We start from the raw sequence: 13,418 nt of genomic DNA, 5'->3' as shown, positions 1-13,418 counted from the left end.
CAGGAATTGCATCAGACCCCATCAGAGCAAAATATGAAACACTTTTAATCCTGAGTGTTTTCAAGACAATGCTTTATAGTGCATTAATATCTAGACCTCATCTCTTCATAACACGAGGTGGCATCCTGATAGCTGTGGAAAAACTAAGAGACTAGTCATCATTAATAAAATGTTTTTGGACACTCGCACTTTCTTCATAGGTTAACACAGATTTCTTATGCTTCTGGAAGTCCAGGTAGCAGAATGGATGAGTGCTTTCTTCTTCTTCTTCTTCTTTTCCATCTGTGCTTGTCTGGAAGGTTAGGTGGTATCTTTTTTCTTTTGGATATAGTCCTCACTATAGTTATCCATGTCTTTGTTACTGCCAGGTCAGATTACTCTTGCCTTTAAATTGTCTGTGCCATAAGACCATTTGGAAACTTAGCTAGTGCAGAACCCAGTATCTTCTGGTTCAAGTTAGTTCAAAAATGTTGGTTTTGACTTCCAAAGCTTTGTAAACGGTTTGGGTGCTGGCTACAAGTGGATTCACCTTTCTCCTTGTGTTGCCGTGGCATTTGAGATCAGCTGAGATATTTGAGCTAACAGGTTGAAAAAAAGAGGGTAGTAGGGGCAGAACATTCTTTGGGGGACCAGGGGTGTTGTGGGGTATCTCAAGTCAGCAGTTTGCTTCCGCCCTGGTGTGACATAGCTAATCTGTGAGCCTTCTGTTTTCCCAGGCTAATGAGGCTTGGTCTACACTTACCCTGGCGGTTCAGCGGCAGTCGACAGGAGTTACACAAACTATGCAAAAAACTTGCGTAACTCCCGTCGACTACTTTGCTTCTCTTCTGTGCGCCGTCTTCACTGCACTGCGCTGACAGGAATGCAAGTTCCCATCGACGCAGCGCTACGCCACTTGTCGTGGTGGATTAACAGCGTCGGCTTCTGGATTGATTGAGCGGGTCTTCACTGACCGCTCAGTCAATCCAGATAAGTCGATCTGATGGTGGCGACTTTGCCACTGTCAGTGTAGACATAGCCTGATAAAAGAGGAGTTTAGGGGAATGGGTGTATGAGGTGTCAGTGGAGGTGCGTTGCAAAGTCCTGTTGGGTTCATTAGATAAATTCCTCCCCCATAATTATTATTATTTAAAATTTACATTGCATTAGTGACTAAAGATTTCTACCATGCTGGGCCCCATTTTAATATGCACTGGGCAGACCTAGTCAATGACAGTCCCTGTCTCAGAAGTTTACAGCCTAAAAGAGAAGACGTAACAAGTGGATGAGACAAACATGCTCCCAGTTTGGGAGTCTTAGGCCTCCTTCTCCAGGGGTCTTGCACTTCCCCCCCATGAGGTTCAATCAGTTTGAATGTCTTACCCCACACCCCTCCGGTGTCAGCCTGCATGTGGGGAGGAGAGTGTCACACCTTCCCTGCCTGCGAAGCAGCCCAGACCAGCCCCTTCCTCATAACTCCACCCATCATACAGCAGCCCCCACAAGCCCCTCTTGGCCAATCTCCACAAGGCCAAGAGAGCAGGCTGGAAAATAAAAAGTCAAGCATGATGGCTGATCTCCGCACGTAGCACCTCATAAGGGAGCAGCTGTTGCACATTGGATGTGACGCTGCAGGGGCAGGATGGTGGACGGGTTGTTTCTCTGTGCACAGGGTTTTGTAGGGGAAGAAGACAGAGTGGGATGAGAGCAGCTGCTTTTCTGTACAAGGTCACACACGGAGCAGAGTGAGACTGGAGGAGCCATTCACCTTGGTGCCCAGGGTATTTTATGGAATGCGAACGTGTTGGTTTTTGTTGCACAGGGGTCATGAAACCACAGACAAAGTTAGTACCTCGGGGTATTCTGTATCCCTTGTGCACGGCAAAGCGGGACCTTCCCTACTTCACTGTAAAGTGGGGAGCTTGAGACCAGGGAAAAGGGGAGTGGCTTGGGCACTGAGTCTGTGAATACATGGATCAAGTGGACCCAAATCCTCATGTAGCGTTTGCAGCTGCTACTCTAGTGTAGAGATTGACGTACCAGCTGCTCCATACCCAGCCTGCACTTGGAAATTGGATTCTTCCCCATAACCACACCCCTGTTATTTGGCTTCAATCCAGGGGCTGAAATTTACTCTCTCTTGATAAACATTTGCCTGCTACCATGTGCACATATGACCACTTATAGGACATATGCTCTAAAAACTATTCTAAAATCTAGGCAACCAAACTATGCAAGTTACATGGGTTATTATGTAGGTTATACATTATTAATGACAATACCTTGACCAAATACCAACATATTTAGCCAGCTAACAGGTAGCTTGTGGACATTCTTTTAACCTACTTTAAACACTTTTTTGGTGTGTTTTATTATGAACAAAACAGATTTCTCTGTATGACTGTCTAGCAGTTTTGAATTTTACTTCGTTTGTTTTTAAATGTGTTCTAACAGTACTATACTACTTGCTTCTTGAAATAAATTAATAGTTGCTATGGCTCAAAAATACATTTAATAACAGGTTTTTTTGTTTTTTTGTTTTTTTTTTCTTACAGAAGCAACAGAAATTGTTCTAAAGGCTCAAATCCTAGCTGGAGGGAGAGGAAAAGGTGTTTTCAATAGTGGATTGAAAGGAGGCGTGCATCTAACTAAAGAGTAAGTCTCTAAAATTCAAAAGATGTGAATAATAATGCTACTAATAGTGTTGAGGCTTTCTGCAATGGCTGTTTTAACTGATCAAAATATCTTTAATACATGTTAATAAATTGACTTTTCCCCTTCTTTTGTAGCCCTTTGGTTGTTGGGCAGCTTGCTAAACAGATGATTGGGTACAATCTTGCAACAAAGCAAACGCCAAAGGATGGTGTTAAAGTTAAAAAAGTAAGATTTTTTTTCTCCCTTAAAATTGAGGATCATGTTCAGTTGCAACTCTAAATTAATGTGCTGTAGTGTATGCCATCTTGCCTTCCATTCCTTTTTATTTAAATACCTTATTCATTGCATCTTATTAAAGACAAAGGTAAATGCTTTCTTTTAAATGTTTGTTCACCACTAAATATTTTGGAGTTGGCCAGGACATAAACTCCATTTTGCTGTGTATGATGAGGTTAATGTCTAGCAAATTCTAACCTGATCTGTATAGCAGAAATAAGCCTTTTGGTAGGTGACTTCAAAAGGAGAAGTATTACATTTTCTCATTTCGGGTAATTGCTTTTTTTTAGGGTACCAAAAGTGCCTTTTGCGGGGTGGTCATGACCTTAATTATTGGCCTAAATAAGAAAAAGATAGGTAACTCTTCAGGCCAGGCTTTTTTAGTCTTTCACCTTTCAGTTAAACCCGGTAAGAAAATTAAATCTAATAAGTATGGCTGCTACTGGAAACTTTCTGATTTTCGTCTCAAACTTTGCTTTGTTGAATAGGGATCTACGGACAGGATATATAATGAAGAGCTATGCTATATATTTGATGCCAGAGTACAGTGTGTTGTGTAGATTTCTTTGGCATGAGCTGAAGAAAAAAACAAGTAGTAGCTAATGTATTGCCAGTACCTTGGCATTGGCACAGGAGGAGGACACCTATCTAAAGAGATGGTTTTTGTTTGAGGAATGTTCTGTGGTGTGTCTTAGCAATATCTCTCTGGGAAGAGGCAAAGCAGACTAGTATAGTTCTTGACAGAAGTTTAATTTGAAATAGTGAAAAAGAGGAAACAAAATTACCACTAAGGTGTACCTCTCAGAGTCTGTGATAATAAACACAAAAGAGACAACATTTCCCAGCTTACAACTTCTCTCAGAATATTGTGTGATGAAAACTCTCTTCTTCAGTAAACATCTTAGTCTTATTTCTTCTTGTGTTAGGTGAACTCTTTGAAATGCTTCAGCAGAGGAAGATTTTGGTTTTTTTTCCCCTGTCTGATTGGAAGTTTGTGCATTCATTTAAATGGTCAATCCTACAAAGCAGACTTTTAATTTTAATTGGAAATCAATAGAAAATGAAAAGTCTGTATTTTCAGAATGGGTTATTTGAATGAATGCACATTCACTGAATTTAGTGGAAAGAGTAGGAAAATGCTGTTACATAGTGGATTTGTAAAAAGCTATAGTTATAGAGATAAAACATATTACTTGTAGCTTCTTTTCTCCCCTTCAGCAGCACGTTGCTTCTGTAAATATATAGCAGTATGGAGTAAGAGGATAGAGTATATCATGGAAACATAGTGACTAGATTTGGGTGAATAGTGCAAAAAAATTCCCATGAATATTGGTTTGACTTTTTAAAATGTGTCCCTTTTTGTATTTTGCTTTCCATGAACATTCACACCAGATAAATAATCATAAGATATTTTCATCCAACCAAGGAAGACAGAGAATACTATGTAGTTTATATAACGAAACTCACCTTGTTCAAATATAAAAAAACTTCAGTTTAGTTTATTTCTTTGGAAGGCATTTAGGCTAAGCTAAAAAAAAAAAACCCTCTCTTGTTCCAGAATAAGAGTTCACACAGCAAGTTACAGTGATATAATTATACTGGTTTAGTTACATCAATATAACTAGTAAAACTCCGCCATGTAAACAAGACTTTATATCCTCATTTTTTCCTAAGTCACAGTTGTGAAGATTTGTTTCTTAATGCTGATTTAAAAGTCCTTGAATAAACCAGCCTCACTATTTGTGCTGATGGGAAATGTTCCTCAAGTCATGGCAAAAAAATAAAAATAACCACTTGTTGCAAAGTGGATTTGGACAAATCATGCAAATTAGCATACCTAGACCATACTTCTCAGGTGGTGATTTTGAACAGGTGGTAGAACTTTAAGGTTACACAATGCATCTGGACAGTTGTTGTAATTTTTATCCTCAGCATAAGCAGGTGTTAGTGATGTAAGGCCTGAGCTGATGTTTAGTATTTGCATGTGTACCTGTTCTAGAAAATGGCAATATTCTACTTCATTTTTAAGGATAAATGTTAAAGATCAAAAACTTCCTGCACTTAGAATAGTTATAGAGTAGAAAATGAAGTTTTGTTATAATCAAAAATTGAGTTCTCAAATGTAGAACTGTCTTTTTCTGATTATATGCCTACAGAAGTATTTAAAACGTGGCTGTGTTCCTTAAAATTGATATTTCTTAAATAAACAGAAGTCCCCTTGGCTCTTTTTGAACTTGGCAGCTATTTGTGAGTTTACATAAAATCTCCTTATGGCACCCTGGATTTTGGAGAGTCTGGTTATCTGAGCAGGCAGTCTTCTGCTTATCATGGCAACTTAGAACTGTGCCTTTTCTCCAAGCAATAAGAGAATTAACATTTCTAATCTATGATTCAGAATAAAAGGGCCATTTTAGATTTCCATGTGAAATTAGACATTTAACTTGCAGGCAGATCATTAGAGGGCTAAATGTTAAAGCTAGAAAATATGAAATTAACAGGATGGCTTTAAAATAACAGTTTTCCCAGGACATATTTTTTATAAAGGTGCTGTGGAAAATAGGACAATGAACACCTTTCATCATAAGCAAAGCAGAACAATACAAGAAAAAAACAAAATTCTATGGTCTCTGCTGCATCAGCCTGGAGTGTTGGAGTCAGTTGATTCTGTCATATTGGCAAGAAGTAGAAACCCCAGTTGAATTACACATGAAGGATTGGTGCTCCTTGTCCCACCTTATCTTCCCAATTCCCTGTCTCTTGCCCCACCTCACTCAGATGGCTTTGCCCATGCAAACTACTGCCCCTTTCTGATGGGGGGGATGGGAAATATTACGCAGTGTGAGTCTAACTGTAACAGTGAACTCTACCATGAAAGCCAAATCACCCTCTTCAAAGCAGATAGACTGATGATTTCCTCAGGGGAGACTGTGAAAGAGTTGTTGGCCGTTGGACCAGTGGGCTACTTTATCCACACTCTTTCTTCTCATCCAGTGATGTGTCAGAAGCTGCCTGTGACATGACTGGTCAGTGAGCGATAACAGTCTTCCAAGCTTCAGGTGCCACTGGATGAGGAATCTGATTTATCAGTGGTTTTGCTAGGGGAGCTTCCTGGTCAATTCAGGAATATTACTAAAGTATTCAGAGTTAGGTATGTCATTTCTTCCTTTACCTCACTCCTTCCGTCTTCCTCTTTTTATTGTCGAAGGAAGGCCTAATGATGTGATGTCCCGCCAACCATTGTCGTATGTCCCTCATTAATAACAAATGGGCTGTCTCTGACATTGCAATCTTCTGTTTGCATTTTTTCACCAGGCATTACATAACTGACACTTGTTTCTTGTCTTCTAAACGTACGGTACTGAGAATAGTTTTTTCCCTTAAGTACCTCTCCCCTTTGCTTTAACCCTACTCTATTTTCAAGAAACCGCTAGGCATTCCACACTGGTCTGTGGAGGAAATTGGAGTTCTTAGTTGGAAAAAAAAAAAAAAAAAAGATAATTCTGTATCACGGAAAACTCACTTACAATCTTGAACAACTTAGTGTTACTTCTGAAGTTATAGAGGTTCATAAATTTAGGTTAGGGGTTTTGATTTAAAGAATCCATGTTATTTGTATGATCTTTTCACCACCATTGACTTATCTGATTTACACTTAGGCTGGGGTTTCCAGTGGAGCCAGACACTGAACTCTAATTTAAATTCAATGGCAGCTGGATGCCTAACTCCCTGAGTGCCCTCTGAAAATCCCATCCTTCACTCTTAAACATATCACTTGGCTGTATTTTAGTGACGCTTCCATTAACATTTCTCACTTTTCCTTAGTGCAATGGGAGCTTTGTCTGAGGAACTGAGGTGAGACAGAATGGGCCAAGAGTTTCTGGTGCCAAAATTTCAGGTGCCTTTTGACTGGTGGTTTTGTTTAACCTAGGAATAGAGCAACTGACTCAACCATTTCAGATATACTGGTGGCAGGTAAAAATTCTAACTGTAACAAACCAACCCCATTTTCCATATCCATGCTTGTTACATTAACAATAGTGACAGGTAGATGACCTGTGCTTGGGAGACTGGCTTTTTGTTTCCCTTTAGAGCAGCCTTGCATAGAAACTTTAAAAAATAAAATAGTTTTTTGTATTATCTGGTATTGGCTTCTTTTATCTCTAGTTTTCTTTAGTCTGCTTTTGAATAGTGGCTTGTTTGAACAAGCAAGGGAGAGGAAAATGAAGCAAAATTATTCTAAGGGTTAAAACTCCTTCCCAGTCAAAGCTTCATAAACAAATAGCATCTTCCCTCCCTTCTGCCCAGTTCATAGAGAGGAATTTTATTTAATTTCTTGTCTCTTATTTTTTCCTGTTCTGTTAAGAAGTACAGACTGGCATAAGGTAAGTGCATTCTTCCTCATATACTTATTTAGGATCTCCTAAACTCCACAGGATTAGCAAATTATACCTTCCCACCAACCCTCTGGTTAAGTGCTAAAATCCTACATCTTCATGAAAGAATGGAGGGGGGGATGCTGAGATTCTCCTTAGTAGTTGTCATCCTCTGCTTTGGGGGTTTTGTTTAGAAGGAATGATTGGTTCCTAGTTTACAGTTGTTATTAAATATTCTAATGTAAATGGTTATGTCATGGAATTCACTGATAGAAGGATTGAGAGTTTCAAGAAAAAAAAGGCTAATGGAGTATCTGGTGATTGTAACATAAAACTCTAGCTGCTTTAAGGCAATGTTGAAATATGAGCCACTATATTCTCTGCCATCCATTCACAACGGTGTAAAATTTTATCTATGAGTGGTTCTTCTCATTCTTAATTGCTCTTTGGATTTTATGACATTTAGTACTCCCAGATACATCAACAAATTAAAAATATTATGGTTAAATCTCACCAGCCAAGATACACCATTTAAAAAGATGGTTTGTTTTTTCTCCCATGCTAATTTTTAGGTGATGGTTGCAGAAGCATTGAATATTTCGAGGGAAACCTACTTTGCAATTTTGATGGACAGAGCTTGCAATGGACCTGTGATGGTTGGCAGCCCACAGGGTGGTGTTGACATAGAAGAAGTGGCAGCAACTAACCCAGAACTTATCTTTAAGGTATCAAAATAACATTTCAGACTCAAATTATAATGAGATTTCCAAATGAAAATAGTTCTTTCTTTGCAGAAAGAAGTTACTAAAATAAAATAAAATAAAATATAAAATAAAATAAAATAAAATAGTCATGTAACCAAACAAGAACCCGATACTGGGAGATGAGGAAAGCTCAGCACCGTTGGTGCTTTGTCTAACTAAGGAATAGAGGTTACATGTTAACTAACTCTGACCTAACCTTGAACACTTTTCCTAATCTAGGCAAAGTCTTAGTGAGTCAATTGCTCTAAATTTCATATGTTAAACTTCACCTGTATATGAAACATTTTCCTAAATGTTTCTTAATATCATTCATGTTTCACTTTAATCATCCACCCTTTCCAATTAGTTAGATTTTTTGCAAGGAAGCTTAGGGTCAATACCATGATTGCCGATTTAAAAAAAACCTACACTTTGTTTCAGTGGCGGACTTTATCAATTATTTCCTCCCCTTAGTACAGGTTTAACTCTTGCACTTCAGATATCATTATGTTGTAACTGTTGACGTGTACTGACTTCTGAGTGATGAATAATGCATTCAAGTATGTATAATGTTTCTGTGGCTTGATAATGAGTAGAAAAGCTATTGGTTTGGGCAAATAATGATACAGACGTGTATAATTATGTGAAGAAAAAGCGAAAATATTTAATGCACGTTGGGAAATTATATAAGCTTAGTAATATTACTGGGCAGTAATACCATTGCCTTGGAAACTTTCCAGAAGATGTCATAAAAATTAACAGCCTAAATATTCATCAACGCCATCTGTACAGTAATTAAAAATGAAAACTGGTGTCAGATTGTCTTGTCAGCATGCCACCCTGAAGAATTATATAGTTTTTTGGAAGGACTGGTTTATAGATGGTGTGATAATTATAACATACCCTATAGGCAGCTGCTATAGCCTCAATCTCCGAGATCTTTGGCAAACTGCCATACTTTAATTACTAATTTGCAAATATATACTAAGCATTTTTCTTTTGAAGCTATAAATCTCCATTCAGATTGAATATCTTAATTCTCTTTATGCGCTTTATTGTAACAGGAGGAAATAGATATTTTTGAAGGTATAAAGTACAACCAGGCACTGCAGATGGCAGACAATTTAGGATTCAAAGGACCTTTGCAACAGCAGGTAACGTGACAGAGAAGGGCTGGATTGTCTTCGGGGTGGAGGTGCCAGTTCTGCTAAGAGATAAATACCTCCTGAATGGCTCTGAGAAGCCTTATGCCTTTTCAGGTCATGCCTAAAAGTTTGTATCTTAATAAACGGAATCTGTCTCATAACAGGTGTTGCCTATCTAGATGCATGTATGGGTGCTAACAGAAAATGTATTGTTCCAGAAATGAAATAGATTTAGTCCTTGAGCCGGAGAGAGCCATTGATTTCCATGAGTGGATTGCTCACAGGTATCCCTTAGCTGGATACGGTCCTTAATATCTCACATGCAGTATGACCAGCATCAACAAATGAATTTTGTATTGCTGAAGAACGTTTTACTTTTTTAAATTCTGAGAGACAATCAAATACAAGACTGCCAGTTTGCTAAAAGGATTCAGAGAGTAGAATTTTCAACGCATCAGCCTTTATCTCAGTTTTATGCTAGGAATTCTATATAGTACGTAATATCACAAGATACGGTGCTGGTGTGAATCATGTTGTAGATAGGAAACAGCTTCTTTGGGTTAATGTTAATAGGTGTAAAAGACAGCAATGTTAAGTTCTTTCTTTATAATTTTTCCCATAATATCAAAATGCCTTTTCTGTAGAATCTTTGCATATTTAATACAGCACCTCTAATTATTTTCCATCCCACTGTGCAGTTAACAAATGCATAATCATTAAGTTGATTAACACACATTTGACGATTTAGCAGTATCTTCAATGAGAACGAATCATTATATCGAACGTTTCAACCCTTGCAAAGTTCTGGTACTTAATTATTGACAGCAATACAGGGACTGTTAAACTGAACACTGTATATGTTTCTTTCCACGGGCCATAACCTCTTCAATGGGGTTTACTGATGTGTGGAAACGTAATGGATAGGTCAGTAAACAAAAAGGCCCATCTGAATAGCCACCTCTAGGGTGCAATTCTGTGCTGCTCCCTGTAAGGGTACATCTACGCAGCAAAAAGACCCACTGCAGTGAGTCTCGGAGCCCGTGGCTAAAACTGCAGGACTAAAAATAGCGGTGTAGACGTTTTGGATTTGGGCTGGAGCCCAGGCTCTGAAACCTGGTGATTGGGGTGGATCTTGGAGCCCAGGCAGAACATCTACCCTGTGAGCCCAGAGCAGCTGACAGCCACATGTTTAATTGCTGTGCAGACATACCATTAGGTTCTCAGTGCAGAACTTGCTGCCTAGGGGATGGGGAGCTGTAGTGGCTTTAAGCACCTTCGTGCCCTCCTGATGCTGGGCTGCTTGGTAGGCTGGAGTAATTTAGACCACCCTGGGGAGCTGTGTAACTTACAGCAGCCTTATGGGCCACAGTGCTGGCTGGACTCCTTAGTGCTGCATGTAGTGGCTTCACCCCCAGCATGCTCTGCCTGGTCTGGCATGCCCCCTCCACCAAGGCTTGCAGGAGGTATCGTTAGGGCTGTTGTCTCCTGTGCTGGGGACTCCTGGCCTGATACGGGACTGTTAGAGTGCCCCCCCTTACCCCCCCCCATACTGCTCCTGCCCTTTTTCCTTGGAGTGCGCATGAGACTGTCATCCTAATTGTATAGATCTGCTTACTGAAACCTGAAAACAAGAGCATGGCTAAATTCTAATGCAGTAATGAATGTCTAGTAGCTAATTTTACCTGACTCCTATTTTAATTGCTTTTAATAATGTATTAGATTGTTTCCAAATTGTTATATTTGTATATTGAAATTCATTTAATGCACTACTATTAATTTCTCAATTAGAGGGGTGCAATTCCATGTAACTGAGAGCAGGATTTGGCCCATTTGCTGTAGTCCTGAAGAAAGTCCAAATATATGTGCATACAGAACACACACAATTAGAGCTTGGCAAATGTCTCAGAATGGAATTTGCATTGGCTGTGTTCATGAACCGTCTGAATTCATTTTCTGCAGATTTTCCACTGAGCAAGTTTATTTTGTAGAAACTGAATTTTATACACATATTTGCAAGAAGTGAATGTTTAATTCAAAGATCAGTATTCACACCGGAAATCTGATTCTAATAATTATACCATCATCCAGTTAGGAAACAGGTTATATAGTATATTTCTACGTGTCCAATCAAAACTGAGACAAATAATAGCTCAAATATTAAATACTGGTAACAAATTGCTTGGGAACAGCCCACAGAATTACTTTTAGAAATTATTTACCAAATATTTACTAATAAAAACATTTAGAAACCTGTAAGTTGGTACTGATACAATATAGATGTAAACCACAACCATTCCCTCAATGTTACACTACTGTAGTATTTTGATACAACTGTCCAAGAACGGGGGTGGGGGTTTTTATGAGAGTAAAAGCAATATAAAAGCAGTTTGGTTTTTAATTTGGTTCCCTTCCTTACTTTCCAAAAGATCCCAAGTGTTTTGGTCTTGAGTTTTTAGTTAACTGAACCACTGACCCAGAAAAAATCTTTGGAATGTGTGCATTTTGGGGTCCCAATCTTTCTTCTACCTCATTGCAAACAGTAGGGTTGCAATATACAAATTAATTGCAGGTGGAAAAGTTGATTTACCTGAGTTGTTTCATTTGCAATGCTTAAAATTTAGCTGACCTGTTAATAGGGGAACAGGAGAGGAAAACAGTTCGGGAACTTAATATGATATCACGATTACTCGCGCATCACCACAGAGAGATGGAGGGGCAAAGAACAGTAGTGGGGAGCAGGAGAGAGACTTTTAAATGAACAAACCCAATCTTTCAATTGTTGTTTCTACAGGGAAAAGTTGCATTTTAATGTAGGAAGGAGGTTTATATTTTTCTAAATAGGTTTAGTAATTAATCTCCACTCATCAAATCCACATTGCTTCACAGTGTCTGAATTTAGACTCATTAACATAACTACTTAATTTGAATATCAGCATGCTGGAAAAAATATATTTATTATGAACTCTCAAACTTCTTTGCTTTGATTGTGCTTAGATTAAGCTTGTTTATATTAACGATGCTGTTCATTTTGCTGAGAATCCCCAGTTTGTATACTGTGAAGATAGTGTTTACAAAATGTTTATCACATTTTTTAGGCATTATTCTTAATATTTTTGGTAGGGTAAAACTCCATTTCAGGTAAATACTACTGTAATTCTGTAATTGGGAGCTATAGTAATCTAGATATTATGTAATTTAACATGCTAAAAGTAGACATAAAGGTTTTACCTTTTCCTTTTTGTGCATGTGACTTACAAATCACTTGATCAAATTTAGGCAGCAGATCAAATTAAGAAGCTGTATAATCTTTTCCTGAAAGTTGATGCCACTCAGGTTGAAGTGAATCCATTTGGTGAAACTCCACAGGGACAAGGTAAGAAAGGAAAGAAAATAAATGAATACATTGTAATTCTTTCTTTATGCAAACTATACATTAAATTGCATGGAAGGCTATTGCAGAAGCTTTGCATTAATTTCATTTTGTAATTTATTTTAAGCAATATTCATAAATGTTCCCATGACAGATTTTAACATGTCAATACCTTTTGGTGTGTCTTCTAAATACTGCAAGTATCAGCATCTACATCTTGCTTGGTGACAAACAGCAACTTTTGCTCACTCTTAATACAAAGTACTTTTGCTCATGCTGTTGGGATTAGTGGGCTAGAGGGGAAAAAACTCATTAATTTAGGATTTCATCTTGAATGTACAAGTAAGTTGCAGTGGTAGGTGCATGACTATGAAAGAAATCAGAGCGTAGGAGAGAGGAACCCCTGTTGGATTAATGGTGTTCACACCTGCTGTGTCCTTTAGGAAGGTGAAGGATAGAGGATTTGCTTCCCCTATGGAAGAAGGTATAAGAATGTGCAAGATAAATAGGGGAAGCCGCTTTATCTTGCACTTCTTCTGTTGGTTGCTTTTTCTGATATAACCTTGCCCTTCTGTTCTCTTGGTATATTAGTTACACCAGCTTGTCTTCACATCAATTTACTGACAAGTAAAATACACCATTTATGTTTCTGGATTTGTCCTTGTTTCTTTACAATGTTGTAAATGCATTGAAAATTATGGTCTTCAAAAAATAAATAGTAAGTTGGATTTGGTTCAGTAGAAGGATTAGTCTGAGTTTAAGAGAAGTGCTGGTGGCGAGAAATATTGCACTGATCCTTTATATCAAGTCAATAGGACAAACTGCAACAGTCTCAGATATTCAGGTAAATCTGCAGGACAGAATTCAATGGAGCAAC

At 38.3% G+C, this 13,418-nt stretch overlaps 1 protein-coding gene across 1 annotated transcript in view; it reads left to right on the top strand.

Moving 5' to 3' along the window:
• The window catches only part of SUCLG2 (succinate-CoA ligase GDP-forming subunit beta), a 197,690-nt gene that overhangs the window by 87,359 nt on the left and 96,913 nt on the right, over positions 1 to 13,418 (top strand). Inside the window, exons 3-7 of the mRNA XM_067542134.1 lie at positions 2,535 to 2,634; positions 2,769 to 2,859; positions 7,856 to 8,008; positions 9,091 to 9,180; positions 12,448 to 12,544. Coding sequence (XP_067398235.1) covers positions 2,535 to 2,634; positions 2,769 to 2,859; positions 7,856 to 8,008; positions 9,091 to 9,180; positions 12,448 to 12,544 — 531 coding nt within the window. The remainder of the gene's footprint in view (positions 1 to 2,534; positions 2,635 to 2,768; positions 2,860 to 7,855; positions 8,009 to 9,090; positions 9,181 to 12,447; positions 12,545 to 13,418) is intronic.

This window comes from Emydura macquarii, unplaced genomic scaffold, assembly GCF_026122565.2.
Source record: "Emydura macquarii macquarii isolate MOO-44397 ecotype Brisbane River unplaced genomic scaffold, CSIRO-AGI_Emac_v2 contig_71, whole genome shotgun sequence".
NCBI classification, from domain to species: Eukaryota; Metazoa; Chordata; order Testudines; family Chelidae; genus Emydura; species Emydura macquarii.
The sequence above is the reverse complement of the archived record's forward strand: the minus strand, read 5'-3'. Positions and strand labels throughout refer to the sequence as shown.